General features: G+C 39.0%; 1 protein-coding gene across 4 annotated transcripts in view; it reads left to right on the forward strand.

Moving 5' to 3' along the window:
* Positions 1-17,760, forward strand: part of ralgapa1 (Ral GTPase activating protein catalytic alpha subunit 1) — a 94,107-nt gene that overhangs the window by 14,365 nt on the left and 61,982 nt on the right. For 3 of the 4 annotated variants that reach the window (XM_023951896.1, XM_023951897.1, XM_023951898.1), the window contains exons 18-30: positions 1,290-1,436; positions 4,797-5,000; positions 9,330-9,454; positions 9,529-9,763; positions 10,513-10,701; positions 10,825-10,977; positions 11,290-11,483; positions 11,577-11,675; positions 11,913-12,068; positions 14,494-14,622; positions 14,701-14,826; positions 16,205-16,263; positions 16,476-16,584. In XM_023951896.1, coding sequence (XP_023807664.1) covers positions 1,290-1,436; positions 4,797-5,000; positions 9,330-9,454; positions 9,529-9,763; positions 10,513-10,701; positions 10,825-10,977; positions 11,290-11,483; positions 11,577-11,675; positions 11,913-12,068; positions 14,494-14,622; positions 14,701-14,826; positions 16,205-16,263; positions 16,476-16,584 — 1,925 coding nt within the window. The remainder of the gene's footprint in view (positions 1-1,289; positions 1,437-4,796; positions 5,001-9,329; positions 9,455-9,528; positions 9,764-10,512; positions 10,702-10,824; positions 10,978-11,289; positions 11,484-11,576; positions 11,676-11,912; positions 12,069-14,493; positions 14,623-14,700; positions 14,827-16,204; positions 16,264-16,475; positions 16,585-17,760) is intronic. The other variant, XM_023951899.1, reaches the window with a different exon arrangement.

Below are 17,760 nucleotides of genomic sequence, written 5' to 3' on the forward strand. Positions count from 1 at the left end.
CTTTAAAAGTATTGAAATTACATAAAATGCCCACATTCACTTGTATTTTTAGTTTTAAACTTATTGTATGGCTCTCTCGAAATTACATTTAAAATTATGTGTTGTTGATGGCTCTCTCGGCCAAAAAGGTTCCCGACCCCCGGGGTTATACGATCAGCTGTTCTCGCATGGTAACAAAAAATGTGGCAGGACATTGCTGTTATAATCAGTTTTTTTTTTAGTTTTCTGTCAGGGGACCAAGATCATTCTTAAAAGTTTAATTCTGTTTTAGTTTAATAAATAAGCCTCATTGGGTTTCCAAGCCACATCCAAGCCACACATCACCAAGTCCAATGCAGAACATCGGATGCTGTGATGTAAAGCACGCCACAGGACTCTAGAGCAGTGTAGGCACCTTCTCTGGAGTGATAAATCACACTTTTCCATCTGGCAATCTGATGGATAAGTCTGGGGTTGGAGGTTACCATGAGAACGGTACATGTCGGACTGCATTGTGGCGAGTGTGAAATTTGGTAGAGCAGGAATTATGGTGTGGGGTTGTTTTTTAGTACTTGGGCTTAGTTCCAGTGAAAGGAACTCTGAATGCTAGAAGATACCAAAACATTTTGGACAATTCCAAGCTCCCAACATTGTGGTAATAGTTTGGAGCGGGCCCCTTCCTCTTCCAACATGACTGTGCACAAGTGACCAAAGGAAGAACTATAAAGACATGGATGACAGTCGTGTGTGGAGGAAGTTTGCACAGAGTCCTGACCTGAACCTGATGGGATGAAGTAAAGTGGAGACTGAGAGTTGGGCCTTCTCCACCAACATCACGGTGTGACCTCACTAGTGTGCTTTTGGAAGAATGGTCAAAAATTCCTATAAAAACATTCCCAGAAAAGTTGAAGCTGTAATAGCTGCAAAAGGTCAACCTACATCATACAGAACTCTATGGGTTAGGAATGGGATGGCACTGCGGAGCATTTGTTTTTTGTTTTTTGCATCTGTTTTTTGTATTTTTGTGCAGGAGGCCTCTCATTTTACTTAATTACGGTACATTCTTTTGGTTTAGTTTTCTAGCAAAACAAACAACACATTTTATTTTCTCACACATTTTTCTTCTATTTTTTTGTTTTTTTTGCTAAAGTTGATCTGCTTTCCTTGTTTTCGTGGTCACTGCATCTTCAGTCGTCTTTCTCATGCCTCCTCACCTTCCTACTCACTTCAAGTTACTTCTTTCTTTTGCTTTTGGCTTTCTTTCTATCCTGTTCTTCGCTATTTCTCTTCTTCTCTTCCTAATTCCTCAGCCCTGCGTAGCTGCTCTACAGGCGACTCTCTGATCTCTTCAGCCTTTATCCGCAGTGCTAAGAGTGCTCCTGCTCTGGCTCCGCCTCTTCCTGTCCTCCTTCACCAACACCACCCTTTTCTACCCCCCCTTGCTGACCATCTGGCAGGTACACTTTCTGTCTGCCTGGAACCTGAAAATGTCAACTTGTGTCGCTGTTTTTCTTGACTGATGAAGCCGTTTTCATTGTTCTAGCTGAAGTTGCTGTTCTGTGATTTCTTTTTTTTTAATTGGATTTGAACTATAAAATGTTACTAAAACTGCACCAATTTCTTACTTGACATGTTCAGATAATAACACATCATTTTATCAATAGGGATTCGGTTGTAGTTTATGTTTAAAGAAAAAAAAAGAGGAAGGTCTGGTTTTAAAAATGACCTAAATACTGGTGAAGTTTGATTTAGAAAAAAGTTGTAAAAGCTAAAACATAAATGGTTTGTCAAAAATATGATCTCACAAGTATGTTATCTTTTTTAATTAAACTTTATTTGAAGGCAGGAAGAAAGTTACGAGTTCAATTAATTATAATGCTCATGTACATAATAACACACTTACGTGGCACATTAGGAATCTCACATGAACTTTAACAGAGAAATGTGAAAAAACACATTCATGAGTAATCTGGTCATCTTTGTCAAAATCCTTTCTTCCATTATTATTTATTTATAATGCTTCTTTTCACAGAGACCACCATAGAGCAAATCTTTCACATCTGTTTGCTTTTACCGAGAGAAGTTTAAAAACATCTCCTATTTGTAAAAATATTACCTTTTTTAAAATGGTTGTATTGCAAAAATTTAATAGATTTAGGATTAAATTACCAAACATATGAGTTGTAGGGACAAGTTTTGCCTAATATCTCCTAATAGCTTCTCTAAACCAGTGGATACACATTTCATACTTAGCATCATATTATAGGAATAAATGGAAATAAAAATAACAAATGTTCACAACTGAGTCTTGTTTCACTTGAACACTTGTGTCAAACTCAAGGCCCGGGGGCCAAATGTGGCCCTCCATGTCATTGTATGTGGCCCGCGAGAGCATAAAAGTTTTTATTCTCTTAAAATAAAATAAAAAAATTGGTGTGTATTTATTCATATCTAGGGGTAACCTGATTTGAAATATGGGATTGAGCAACTATACATTAGAACTTAAACACTGTCCATATAACCTAACCTGGCAGAATCAAATTTAAAGGGATTTATCCTATAGTAACAAGCAAACATATTTTTTTCTATAAAATTGTCACTTTAAAAAGTTATAATAAATAAATAATGAGTTATTTAACATTAAGGAGTAGTTACATTTATTTTTCATTACATTTAGTTACATGTCTAGTTACATGTCTAAGCATAGTGGTTGTCATTAATTAACCCTTGTGCTATCCTAGGCACTTTAACGTTGGGAGTTGGGTCATCTAGACCCACTAGACAGTGCTCTGAACCTTTTTTCTTCAATGATTTGTGATCTTCACTGGTGTCCATGGATTACATGAAATCTTTCCACCTTCATCCACCTTTGTCATGGTAGGGAGAACACGTCAATGTAAGGGTGGGGTCATCTAAGATAGCACAAGGGTTAAAGGGACTTTAAGGACAACCACTATGCTGGTCCTCAGTGAAAATGAGTTTAACCCCCCTGATCTAGTGTAATCAAAACTTTTATACTTTACAGCAGTGATTTTCAACCTTTTTTGAGCCAAGGTACACTTTATCCTTGACAAAAATCCCGCGGCACACCAGCATTCAATAATTAAAAAAGAACAAACTCATAGTCTGTATTGATGTACAGTCCCTCCATGATCTCACGTGCATTTTTGTGATAATTGTGGCAGAAAAAGCTGGAAGTTGCAGCTGTTTTTTCTAAAAGATGTAATAAAAGTTAAGTTAGTTTTCAGTAATAATTTTCAACTAAATTATTAGAAATCTTACCCTGGTAATTATTTTTTCCTCCAGTTTATTAACATGCAATTTTATGTAACCTCACAAAAAAACAAATAGATTCTTTCTAAATAGTGATTTATTTTTTAAACATTTATTTCAATGTTGGTGGAAAGGCAACTGTAATTTTTGAGCAATTATATGATCACAATATTTCTGTTTTCTGTAGCTACACAAAAAGTGAAAATGTTTAAGTTTTATTAGTTTTTTCTTGTCTTATTAAAAAATGAAGTATTTGAAAACTTTAACAAAATGTTTTATTTCTTTTTAGATTATGAAATTGTTTCAATTTAGTCTAATTGTGTCTGTTGGCCACTTCACCTTAATCCTGTTTCTTAAATGTTGTTGTTACTTCTTCTTAAATTTAACATATAAAATAATCCAGACGTTATTAGAAAAGGGTTTCAGTTAGAAAGATGACTTGGAGGAACTAAACTGCTGACCTCTGATTTCATCAAGAAGATTTAAAAACTGTTTGATGTGTGTTCGTTGTGGTTTCAAGACATTTAACAGGAAAGACTCATTGTAGCGCAGATATGCTGTCACTTTAACCCAATGCATCATGGGAGATGTATTGCAAAACTGCCACAGATTGCAGACAGACTCGCTTTTTTGAGCTTCATTGTTTTGTTCACTTGTTCCACGGTCTGACACCGGATTCTGTGGAAGGCTCCACCGCTAAAGACGAGCTTTAGCTGATATTTTTGTAGGAACTGAGAGACTTTATGAACAGAATCAGAACAAGGAAGTGAAGACTCTAACCACTTCTGATTGGTCAGACTGATGACGTGTGATTAAGCCTCCAAGAATGATTGGAGGAGACAGTTGAAGGGGCGGGACTTTTCTGAAAACAGAGCTGAAGCTGCAGCTAAATCGCGATACCCTCATTTTTATCAAATTGTCTTTAATAGAATCAAATAAACAGAAAAAAGTATTTTATGATCTTTCATATTCCTAACTACTCAGTGTTTTATCAGTTATGTTTGGATGAACACAGCTGATATGCTGGAGATGGTAAATGTTTCTAGATCAGTGAATGGGTCATCTCCCACGGCACACTAGTGTGCCGCAACACACCGGTTGAAAAACACTGCTTTATAGTTATTGAGGTTTAAAAAATGCTGTAGGGGATCAACTTTTTCCCTGAAAAACAAAGATTTGAAAATCTATGCAGCACTAATACTGTAGCTACTTTAAAAATGCATATTTATTAAGGAAGAAATAACATTTTCAGAGCTTAAAAAATAAACCACAGATAGTCATGAAAGTGTGGCAAAATTTTCCTGCTCATTTCGTAAGTATAAATTCATTCTTTTAAATATTTTTTTAAAAAAGGTCACGTGTAGGCAAAAAGAGATTTCTTTTAAGCAGAACAGAACGTAAACTAGAATTGTATTTATTTTGTTGATTGCTGACCTCTGCGACCTCTCTTCTCTCTCTCTCTCTCTCTAAAGTGACATTTTGCACTGAGAAATTTGCACATTCAAAACAAATGATTGCATCCTTTATGTTCTTGTAATCACCAGACCTTGAGGATCCGCCAATCACCCTGACGTCCCGTATCTCTAGAATTCGCCATTCGTCTCAGAGTGATGAAGCCCCTCCCACTTCCTGCTCTGAGGTCTTCCAAGGAGGGGCTTGTGACCTAGATCCTCCAGCCCCATCTTCCCTCGCACGTAGCAGTAGTGCCTCTGACATCATGGAGCCCTTCATCGCAGAGCGGGTCAAAGGTGAAGACTCGCAAAGGGATGCCGTTTTGATCCCTGATTTTTCCCACGGCAGCTCCACAGCTACTTCCGTACTTGCAACCAACAACCACACAACTCGGTCTATCTCACCACCCTTTACCTCTTCTTCTCCCACCCCCTTTACCTTCCCTAATGGTGTTGTTTCCTCGCCTCCAGAGGCGCAAGATGATGCTGGTATTTATGACCAACCCCGGCTCCAGGTTGGTTCTCAGAGCCGCAGTTCTAGTTCCGATTTCTTATGCGACTGGAACTCTGCCTTCAACTTTTCCTGTGAAAAGGAAGTTGATGCAGAAGATGGTGAAACTGGTGCTGAGGTGGAGGAGGAGGATTTATTCTCCGCAATTAGGGATTACCTCATTCAAAAAGGAGGTGAGAAAAAGGACGAAGCTGGAGAGACGAATAGTCCTGCTGCTGCTTTAGAAAACGTGGTTGCATCATCTCCTCTGGTGCAAACAGGGGTGGCTAGATCACAGCTGGAGTATGCAGGACAACCACGAGAAGCAAAGCAGGTGTTGAGGGAGGGCAGAGAGGTAAGTAAGTCAGTAAGACATAGCAGGGGGGATTCCACAGAGGAGAATGAGGGAGTGCAGCGTAGTATCTATGAGTTTCTGGAGTTGCAGTGTCAGTCACCTAGTGCTAAAGCCACCTCTGGCTTTGAAAAAACGAGTTTGAACAAAAGGGAAGTTGGAGAATTAAATGAGAAATTTGACACACACAGTCAAATTGGCCAAGAAAAACCACACGATAAAGAAGTTGAAGCAAATGACAAGTCCAGTTTCATTAGACAAGACGCAATTGCTGATGAATCCACCGCCGAGTCAACTGCCCAAAACGCAGACCCCACCAAAGTAAAGATATCCCGCAGCAGCACAAAGAAGCACAATCCTGGAAATGTTCATGTCAGTTTCCGTCCCTCAACTGAATCAGTCCAGTTTCACAACCCACTTGAAAACAAGGAGGCTCACTGGAAAGCCAGGCTACGACGACTCAGTCACTTCCACACCTACAGTCACTCAGCTGGAGAAAGGACAGGGTCTGGAGCTGCAGGAAAGCAGGGAGCAGGGGCTTCAGGTAAGTTTAGCTCTGTAGCTGGAGGTGGACATAAATCAGGAGTGCATGACAACCTGTCCTCCGGGGCTGCTTCAGACGGCAGCTGGGCTGTGGAGAGCAGGCTTGGAACTGCAGGGGAGAAGGGCAGGCAGCATTCTGGATCACACACTGGATGTAGCCTGAGCTATGATGTCCAGTCAGATGTTCTAGGTAGTTCAGGTTCCGCAGCCGTCTCCTCTGGAGTGCGTGGACGTTTGGGCCGTTCTGCCTTGCGATCTCGAGTCTCCCGCTCACGCTCCCAGGAGCCCGGAAGCACTACCTCACGGCACCACCAGGGGGCTCTTCTCGGTGGCGTCTATAAGACTGTTGTCCATGCTCTGTCCTCCAAACCTCGACCTAGAGGTCAGGGGTCATCCCAGGGCTCATCGCCACAGAGGCAGGGTCGGGCTGCCATGGGTGACGCATCGCTAAAGGATCTCTACTCACACGTCCTGGGCTACTTTGGACGAAAGACGACCACGCCAGGTGAGGATTGCGTCGCAAGTGCGCACAGAGGACACCACAGATACAACAACTGTGGAAACAAACACTTTTCAACACAACTCCAGCAAGTCTCTCTCCCCTTTTGGCTGTTTTTAACTGGTTTGGAATTATTATTTTTGGCTGAAACTCATCATCTTGCTGCTGGACTGAAGTTCCCTCTTGAAGTAGCCCCTCTTCGTAGTTGCCGACTGTCGAGTGTCCCACCGCCTCCCATTCCTTCCCATGATTTTGTAGCACAAATGCTCCCTAGCTCTTCTTCTTTTTTTTTTTCTTTTTTTTTTTTGCTTGGGGATTTTAATCCTTACACTTCTGTTCCCTATTTTTCACCTCCTCTGTCCTAAATTTTGCATGCAGCTTCCCTGTCTTTTTCATCTCCTCCCTGGATTTTGGATCTTACTCATTTTTACAGAAGAAAACAGCAAAGTCAAGAAAACCAATGAAAACGTACAAGTATGTCATGTCTTGGGGGATTTTTTGGTTTAAGAATTTTCTTCATTGTTTTAAAAAAATACCAATTTTAATGCAACATCAAATATTTAGATAAGCTTTTGTAGTTCATTTTCTGACCACTAGATGGCAGCATAAAACCTTATGAGAACGATCAGCAGGTAAAAGCACTAATGCAGAATTTTAAAGGGGAAGAAATATGCCTTTCCAAAATTAGCTGTTTGAATTTTTGATTTTCCATGTAAGTTGACAGATATAAATTCATAAAGTCAAGCAAAACTATTCCTAGTGGAACTTACTAATTTATATTTTTAAAACTCTATTGTAATTTTTAGTTTTGCTGAAGTTTTATTATTTTCAGTCATTTGTGCTGTGAATGTTTAACAAGAACCCTGTGATTCATTCCCTGTAATGACACTTCTGTCCTAATGTGACATTATTTATTAGTCACAGTATTTTCTTCCAATTTTATTATTTTTTTTTTTTTTGCTTTGGCAAATCATCTGATAATGTGATTGCAACACAAATTGGCCTTTTTCTTTTTAAACGCACCAATCCCTCTTGCATGGGGCAAATTATTATTATTTTTCAATTGGAAGAATAAAGAGTTCAACCTCAGTTATTCGTCCATCCACAAAGCCTTGATGCACTTATTATGCGCCGTAACAGGCTGTGTCAGGCTAGTTAAAGTTGTAGTTTTAAAAAAAAGATTTCTGAAAATGCTTGAGCAATTAACATGATTAATGGCTTTGCTTTTAGAAAGGCCTCACGCTTACTAAAGTTGTGTTTTTCCTGGCTAAGTCCTCCTTAAACTTTGAGAGTCTGTGTATTTGGTTTCTCCCTGCAGCCTGTGATCTTACTGTTCGCTTTCAGGCTTTAGTAGCCTGTGGAACAGCATGAACTGTTTGTTGTATTCCATAAATACTTCACTAGTATTTTGCAGCAGGTCACCTTTGTCTGCCAATGTGGGTTTTATTTAGTAACATTTAGATTTTTCATTTAAAAGGATTTTGGATAGCTTTTTCTTTCAATTTAGGGACTTTTGAAAGCTGGCTTTTACTTAATCAAAGCTGTTCCAAAGTGATTTAACAACAAGCATGATTAGATTAATGTTATTCGAGGGAGATCATGGTCAACAGGCTAGTCTGGGTGTGAACATGCAGAAATATAACCACAACAAAGCAGTTCATTAATTAGAATCAGGTAACAGATTTCGGTTAGCGAGATCCTGGAGTTGAAAAAGGTTTAGAAGCAAAGATATTAAAAATATTAACCTTGTGTTTCATTTGTAATAAAGATATGTTTTTAGTAAAAGTAAAATTGACCTGTTATTACAGGTTTTATTAGATGACAGAGAATCTTTATTTTCATTTATTTATTTAAGAACTGGAATACTTTTTCAAAACACAATAGATTTGTTAATGCAGCTTACCTGCAGGGTGTGACATCTAGAACAAACAGCATCTTGTTCTGTGGTAAGTTACTCAGAAGTTGGGGACAACTTTTACTGTCAACTGATGTCCTGATATTGAGCAAGAAAATAATAGAATTGTCTCGGCAGCTAAACACTAAGAATTTGTAATTATTTTATCAAAATTGGAAGCAGTTGATTCACTAATTTTTTTTTCTGTTGATGCCTTTTTCTATTAGTCTGTTAAGCAGCACCACACAGCTACTAACAATGATGTATCCCATACAAACTTAACTACACAAATAGAGGTTTGCTGCTTGTTTTTAGCTAACAGGGTTTGTTCTGGCACTTGCTCTTCGTGCATGAAGTGAATTGACTCCTGCATTGCTTGTCCGGTGGGTTTGAGATGCCTGTTGTTGCTTCTTTTTCCTTTTTTTTCCCCTTTAGTTCTGGACAACCTCAAGCCTCTCCCATGCATTTCACATTATGAGTTTTCTTACAGTCAGGGAAAACTTAATGACCTAATCTGAAAGTATTTTATGTATATGGAGTATTTTAACAGATGATCAAAGATAAATGGCAGATGTACGATTTCATACTAACAAAACCTGAAGGGACCTTTGGGATTCATTATGTCCATTATTGATCAAGATTTGATTCAAATCCCTTTTAAAAAAAATCTATTCCAGTGGTTATAAGAAGTTAAGATGAAACCTAATTTCTAGTTGTAGATTGTGACATATTTGTAAAAATAGAATTATTATTATCCTTTAAATCTTGAGTGGTTTTCCATCATTTATTTTCGACTGTTGTCAGACCTCTGTCTCAGAGTCTTTCTGCTTGTCCATGTATGTGTGTAGCCAACAAAGAGGAAGTGGTCCCCAAGGCCCGACCGGTATCCAGTGATGTGGGAAGCAGCAACCCCAACTTCTCTGATCTCATGGATGAGTTTATTCAGGAGAGACTAAGGGCCAGGGGAACAGTGGTCAGTACCACACTGTGTTTCATTCTTTTTAAAGGGCTCAAACGCTTAACTCTATTTTTGGCTATGACTATAAGGGTCGTCGTGGCAGCAGCCCTGGAAGTCTGGAGGTTCCCAGAGACCTGCCAGAGCTCCTGGAAGCTGGCCAGACATCCAAGTCACGGCCCTCGGATGATCTCCGGCCTGCTGATGATCCCGGGGTTCCCTCTGAGTGGACTTCACCTGCAAGTGCCAGTGGATCTGATGGTGTCAGCTCAGACAGCCAGCCGGACTCCTTTAATGCCTTTCAATATGCAACCTGCAAGTTTGACAGTAAGAACAAAACAAATACATTGAACCAACCCTTAGTAATCCCAAATGCCAGATATCCGACATCATTAAAGTCGAAAAGAAAAGAAAATTACTAATACATGGGGGGATTTATTTCCTGGTTCTGACCATTGACTGAATATGAGAACTGGGCAGAGTTACTCCTCTCCCCCTTGTGCTCCAGACAGGAAGTAAAATTATATAATAATATAATTTTAATCATCGTATTTGTCTACATACCCATTCTTGCTCCGCTACCTTTTTTAACACGCTCTTACTAATCTTAGCTTTTTTTCATATTTTTTTCTTTATTGCAAGTTATTTAAATAATAAACTGACAAATTGGATGCCTCAATAAAAGTATGTGGTCTCACGTTTAAAATGTTTGATTGACGAATTCTCCCAAAGTCCATTTCATGTGCTATGGTTGTGGCTTTTCAACAATCTCACTCCTGATTGGTGAGAGCGGTTGCCATAGAAATGTTGACTTGGACCAATCACTACTAACTGATTACGTTGGATCCCTCATGCCGATATCTTAATACTTAATGTCGGTGGAACCGTAATTTTCTATGGGCGACATCACACTCGGTTGATTTCTCAAATACAGTTATTGATTCTGACTGTTCAAAAGGAACGTTTTGTGGTTGATGTTGATCAGATATGGTAGGGACTGCGTTTTTTTCTTAAAAATTCTAATTTGCTATAATATTCATTTATTGAAGTTGATTCCTTTCCTCTTTTTGTTACAGGTTTTACTTTTAGTTCAGATGCATGTGGAGTTGGATCTGGAGAAGTTGGAGAAGGCGGTCGGGGCAGCTCATTGGACCAGGACAGTCTGGGTGGGGGTGTTGCCAGCGATGAGCATGAAGTAGCCAGTTTAACCACTCTTCACATCGACTCAGAGAATAGTAGCCTCAGCCACACTGTCACTGTTACTGGTATGGAACTTGAGTGCTTTCCTGTGATGCAACAAACTCCTACAGTTCAATTCCTAAAGCGGGGAAAGTCAGTCCCAAACACACGTGTCATGTCTTTACTGATGTGGGCTTTCTCTTGTCCAGGTTCTGAGAGTGCCTCACCAATGCACTCACTTGGGGGCTCTCGCTCCCAGACACCCTCCCCTGCCACGCTGACAGCAGAACACACTGATCACACACACTTACAGCTGGATCAGAAACTTCACAACTCTGTCCTGCAGACCCCAGATGACCTAGGTAATACAATAGGACGAGGTTTGCATAATACTAGTTTGTTTTGGTGTAAATTATAGATGCTTGTTGTTGTTTTTTATATACAAACAGTGGTTACACTTCAACTGTGAGAGATAAATTCTTTAAAAAATTCTTGGGTTCAGTTTTGTACATTGTGTCACAATTTAAGTGTATCTATGATGAATGTTACACATCTCTCTTATCTTTTTAAGTGGAACAACTTGCAGAACCAGTTACTTTTTTTTTTTTGCCTTACTCTAGCTCAGCTTTTAATGAGACACCATGATCTCTTTTTGATTTATTGATTTCCTCTAGAAACAAATGACTTCCCCAGTGAAGACTGCAGTGTAATGGCTGGTGGTTCTCTAACTGGATGGCACGCAGATGTTGCCACAGTGATGTGGCGGAGGATGCTTGGTATCCTGGGGGATGTCAACAGCATCAAGGACCCTGAGATCCACGCTCAAGTCTTTGATTACTTATGTGAACTTTGGCAAAACCTAGCCAAGGCAAGTCATAATAAACGGAGCTTGTGCACAGTATTTAAATCAAATGTTTTTCTTTTGGTTTGATTTGCTTTTAAAGCATACTTCTCATTCCAGATCAGGGATAATTTGGGCATTTCTTTAGACAATCAGTCTTCACCACCGCCGCCTGTTCTGATCCCTCCACTAAGAATCCTCACCCCCTGGCTCTTTAAGGTAGGTGTGATGTAGAAACCATTCATTTTATAACAGTAACTCTCTGTCATTCAGTAGAATATATGTCCTTGTGTGTCTAAAGTAAGTAAACAGCGTCATTTAAGATGTGTTTGGTCAATTTCTCCAGATTCACAAATGTTTTCAGATCTTTGGAGAATTAATGAGATGAGTTTAATTCATTTCCAATCGATTTTTTTTTCTGTTTTCTTGTTCACTTGTGTGCACGTTCTTTTGAAGGCAACCATGCTGACAGAGCGTTACAAGCAGGGTAAACTTCATGCCTACAAGCTGATCTGTAGAATCATGAAGAGGCGACAAGATGTTTCCCCAAACACAGACTTTCTCACACACTTCTACAACATCATGCATCAAGGACTACTGCACCAAGACCAGGTTTGCTTTGAGATGCAATGCATACTTTCATGACCGTGCACGTTTACAGCGCCTTGCAAACGTATTTGGTCCCCCCTTTGAACTTTTCAACCTTTCTCCACATTTCAGGCTTCAAACATAAAGATTTAAAGCTGTAATTTTTTTGTGAAGAATCAACACAAAGACACAATCATGAAGTGGAACGAAATTTATTGGATATTTCAAACTTGTTTAACATATAAAAACCTAAAATATTGGGCGTGCAAAATTATTCCGCCCCTTTACTTTCAGAGCAGCAAACTCTCTTCACATGTTCAGGGAGGATCTCTGAATGATCCAATGTTGACCTGAATGATTCATGATGATAAATAGAATCAACCTGGATGTAATAAAGTCCTAGCATGTGAAAGAAGGAGCTCTGGTCAGATGAAACCAAAATCAAACATTTTGGCAACAATGCAAAACATTATGTTTGCAGTAAAAGCAACGCAGCTTATCTCCCTGACCACACCATCCCCACTGTCAAACATGGTGGTGGCAGCATCATGGTTTTGGGCTGCTTTTCTTCAGCAGAGACAGTGAGGATGCTTAGAACTGATGGGAAGATGCATGGAGCCAAATACAGGACCATTCTGGAAGAAAACCTGATGGAGTCTGCAGAAGACCTGATACTGGGACAGAGATTTGTCTTCTAACAAGACAATGATCCAAAACATGAAGGAAAATCTACAATGGAATGGTTCACAGATAAACATATCCAGGTGTTAGAACAGCCAAGTCAAAGTCCAGACCTGAATTCAATGGAGAATCTGTGGAAAGAACTGAAAACTGCTGTTCACAAACGCTCTCCATCCAACTTCACTGAGCTCCAGCTGGTTTGCGAGGAGGAATGGGATAAAAATTTCAGTCTCTGGATGTGGAAAACTGATAGAAAGAAACCCCAAGAGACTTCCAGCTGTGATCACAGTAAAAAGTGGAGCTACAGAGTATCAACTTAAGGGGGCTGAATCATTTTGCACGCCCAATTTTTCAGTTTTTTATTAGTTAAACAAGTTTGAAAAAACCAATTAATTGAATCCACTTCATGATTGTGTCCCATTTGTTTTTGATTCTTCATAAAAAAATACATTTTTATATCTTTATGTTTGCAGCCTGAAATGTGGCAAAAGGTTGAAAACTTCAAGGGGGGTGAATACTTTGGCAAGGCACTGTAGATAAAAGAATAGAAAACCATAGCTTTATTCGCCAATAATCATTCTAGGTGGGGCCTTTTTTTCAGATTTAGTTATTGCTTTTTTATGCAATTCCTTCAGAGTTCTGTCTATATTTTTGCTACAAACAGACCACTTTTATCTATTTATTTATTATAATTATTCCTGTAATTTCATGTTGCTATGTTAGATTTGTCTTTTTTTTCCACCTGGAATTACCTCAAATGATTATCAACATTTGAACATGTTTGCAGAGAGACGTCCTTATATTCTAGGACATTCTGATATTCTAGCTGAAAAATAGCTATGCACACACATGGATTCCATGCAGGATTTGATCATATTTAAGTTTTTTTAAATGGTTGAAAGTACATTTTAATTAAGTTGGGCTTTTACTGTGAAATATACAAATTAGGGCTGGGCAATGAATTGATTTTATCAATAAATTCAAATTTGTCGTTTAAGAAGATTTATTTTTGGGAAAATCTAGATTTTATTTTCCCAGCACTCTGCTTTCTGGGGCTTCCATTGTTCGGAATAAGGTCAGTCCATCCGTTTCTCACTTGGAGGAGACGTGAAAATGACAGCTAGGAAAGAAGAGCTTGTTCCCAAACAGGAATAGTTTCTTCAGGTTTTTAGAGCTGGTTCGGTTTTGTGACTTCAGACTTTGAGCTGCAAAATCTGTTTGAAGGCTGTTGCTCCCAAAAGTGGGAGTGGGATGAATTTGTTAACGGCTGAAACGTAGACTGTTGAGTGCGAGACGTGTTTGTCTCTGGAAAGATGCTCAAGCTAGCGGCAGCTCACCAAACACCTGCTGCATTGCTTTCCTAACATTTTTACTGCTTGTAATTGCCTGAATCCAACTTTTAAAGGAGATGTTAAAATAAAATCGTTTTTGTTAAATCCATGCTGTCATTTTTGTTAAGGAAAGTAAAGGGAGGGGGTAAAAACCATTAAAATGGTAAATTGAGCCACATCGCCCAGCCCTAATGCAATAACATGTTTAGCAGCAGACTTTAGAAAAGCAGGTTAGGTTGCTCCTTGAATAAAGTAGCATCATAAAAAAAAGTCAGGAGTTTGAAAAATGCTATGGAATAATACTTGATCCAGATCTCACATTAGAATAAACCAGAATATGATTAGAAAATACAAGCCTCTGCTCTTTATGTTGCTTAAACCATTCTTTTGAATTTTAAATATATGATAGTTCTTAAAAAGAGGTTTTCTCACCACAGGATATTGTGAACACCATCATCAAGCATTGCAGTCCCAGGTTCTTCAGTATCGGACTCCCTGGAGCCACCATGCTCATCCTGGATTTCATCATTGCAGCCTCCAGAGTCACCGCCTGCTCCTCACTTAACGTATAAAACGTGGAAGAATATTAGCATTTCTGGTCTACTCCTCGCCACTTTATTCCTTCACACTTTCATCTCTTTAAGGCCCCGAGAGTGGAGGCACAGATACTTCTGGGGTCATTGGTGTGCTTTCCCAACTTGTATGAAGAACTTCCTGCTCTTCACCCTACCACTGCTGACGTGGTCCTCACCAAGTTCCCTGATGTCAAGGTACAAAAACACAAATGAAATTAAACAGCTTCTTACAGAAAGTCTTGGATTAAACGGGTCATGTCTGATGTTTGTCATGTCTGATGTCCACAGAGGATCTCTGAACAAAGTAATAGGTTAATGTCTCATCAGAAATTCTTGTAGCGGCTCAAGACGATTAGAGTAATGTTGTTTTTGATGTGACTATGTAAACACTTAATGCCATGCATGGTAGTACCTCAGTCTTGCTCACTGTTGTTTTTATGAGGATGAAACTGGTTTTGAATCGCTAAGCAGTCATTAACTCGAGCTGAATGTCAGCGCCTGTGTTTGTGTGTAAAATACATATCTGAACTCCTCGTATTGTTATCGTTTCAGTTTTTTAGTCATCTAAAGTCTCAGTGTCTTCATTATCTATCAGCTCTACTGTTGATTGAAGATTTCAGATTTTATTTTATTAATTTAATCCTTTAGGTCCTTTGGCGGTGCCATACATTTGGTACAAGGCTGTTAAGAAAAAAAAAACAGAACCTAGATTTCTTTTCTGTTTTATTTTTTACCAGATTCTGAAGGAAGTTTTATTTCGGGAAACTATTGGATTCTCCTCTGACTCATTCTTGACTCATGTTGAGTCGCTCAGTCACGTGTCAAAAATGACATTCTTAAAGTGGCTGCTACGACCGCTAAATGGAAACCTCCAAGCTGGCAAAGTTATAAAATGACAAACATATTTGGAAAAGTTTCTTTTTGCAGAAAAGAGTGAGTGAGGAAACTGAAGAAGAGCCTTTGACTTCAAAGAAAAAAGAAAGCTCCATTTAACAGAAGTCTTAGATCCAAATATAGGTTTATTGCGACAGTTGTTCCCACAGACCATAATAATAATGCATAATATTAGCCAACCGGCTGTCTAATGTCATGAGGATGCTGCTAATAAAGTGGATTCATGTGTATTATTATTTTTAGAAAATACCTGATTTATTGGCTGTTTAATATAACTGTATTTGTATTTAGCCGTTGCACCTTAAAACTCTGACAAGGCTGAAGTTGGTGTCTGATTTTTTTAATTTTTTTTTAGCTTCCGCTTTGATAGTTATGGATGGGTTAAGGGAAAATCTATAGTACATGTCAATGGTTCCTACACGAAATGTAGTGTACCAATAAAGTCTAAACCATAACCCACATCTTAAAACATATTTTAGTCTGGTTTTCAACACACCAAAAGAGTTTTTTGTGTTTTTAAATGTCAGTTTCTAAGTGTTTGTGCAGAACTTTTCAAGCATTTTTTTTAATCATCTTCATACATAAGTATGTTATCTTTTTATTAAATGGTGCTAAGACCCCAAAGCCAATATTATTTATGTTCATAAAGGAAAGTAACCTTTTTCTACTGTCTTTTTAGGAGCACATTATTAAAACTATTCTGACTGCTGCCAAGGATGAACCCTCCGCTCCTGCAAGGTCAGTGTTATGTTGCCAAGATTTCAGATAAACCCCTAAAAATGATGCAGCAGCGGCTCAAATAGAATTTTGTCAGTGCTTCTCACTTAGAAATGATTGAATTCTTCTGTATTTTCCCTGCATCAGACTACAGTAGTTAAACTGAAAAATCCATTATGTGAAAAATACATGTTGCGTCCATGACTGATAATAGTAGTGTTACGTGTTGTTAGGTGTGTTGCTCTGTGCAGTCTGGGAATCTGGCTCTGTGAGGAGCTGGCTCATGGAACTCTGCATCCGCAGATTAAAGATGCTCTCAATGTCATCTGTGTAACCCTAAAAGTAAGTTACTTTCTGCAAATTATTGAACTTTTTAATATTTTGCATCACACATTTGAAATGACAGTCTTAAAAAAAGATGTGGCTGGAGGGGTTAAAGGTGCATTACGGATCATCTTGGTTCACCAAAATGCAGTCTTAATGTTGAATAATTAGGTTTTGGATTTGTTTAGGCTGCAAGTCTGCAGGAAGCCAAAAGATGATGCTAACTTATTGCTATTATTGGTGAATTTCTTTAGCTTTTAGAGTCCGATTCAGACAAGTACAGCGGGTTGCTTATGGATTAGAAGAATGCTGTCCAACATTTACTGTCTCATCGAGAGCCAGGTGGCACTTCATGAACAAAACAACACACACACACACACACACATATACTTTGTCCACCTTGGAATCCCTACCATGTGTATCGGCAGCCAACGGTCTGCTAAGACACTGCAGCCACACACACTAGCATTCACTTGCTCTTGGTAGCAAACCCTGGACTGCAAATATGTTTGGTCCTCCTTCAAATAGGAGACTAATCCATGGGGAATGCTGCAAGCTGTGACTTACACAAACATATTGCCCACACACTGACATGTAGACCCATGCACATCTTGTCCACTGTTGAATCTCTTGCCTACATTGCAGCAGCCAGTAGCCTCAGCCATGGGCTCCGTGACATGAACATACAAGCACAAAGCCTGAGGGATTGTTATTTTCATGCAGAACCACTTCCTCCTGATGGCCTCGTTGTCTTTCATCTCTTTCATCCCAATGTGGTAATCCCAAAGAAAGCTTGGCCAAACCAGAAACCCATGTTTCATTATGTTGCACATGCTCTGTGCAACATTTACTGTGTTGTGACATTTAGAGAGCCTATATCATGGTATGTTAAGCCTTTTAGATTTAACTATATCCTTATATATGCTAATATATTACTACCTTTGACATTTTAAAGAACACATTTTTTAGCAAATATGAGTTATTTTCGCGAGCTCCTTTTCCTACCCGGAAATAAGACGCCTCGACCTCTGAGGCACCGCCTTTTGCTTCTTGTGGGTTCCGCCCCTTTCATGACCTCAACTTGCACGAACACTTAGAAAAGGTCATTTCAAAACAAGCAGTTGTGTTTTGCCGATGAAAACGAAGAACATCCACACTTTTGCAAACATGGATGTGCATATTGTGCACATAAAA

Source organism: Oryzias latipes, chromosome 22 (assembly GCF_002234675.1).
Source record: "Oryzias latipes chromosome 22, ASM223467v1".
Lineage (NCBI taxonomy): Eukaryota > Metazoa > Chordata > Actinopteri > Beloniformes > Adrianichthyidae > Oryzias > Oryzias latipes.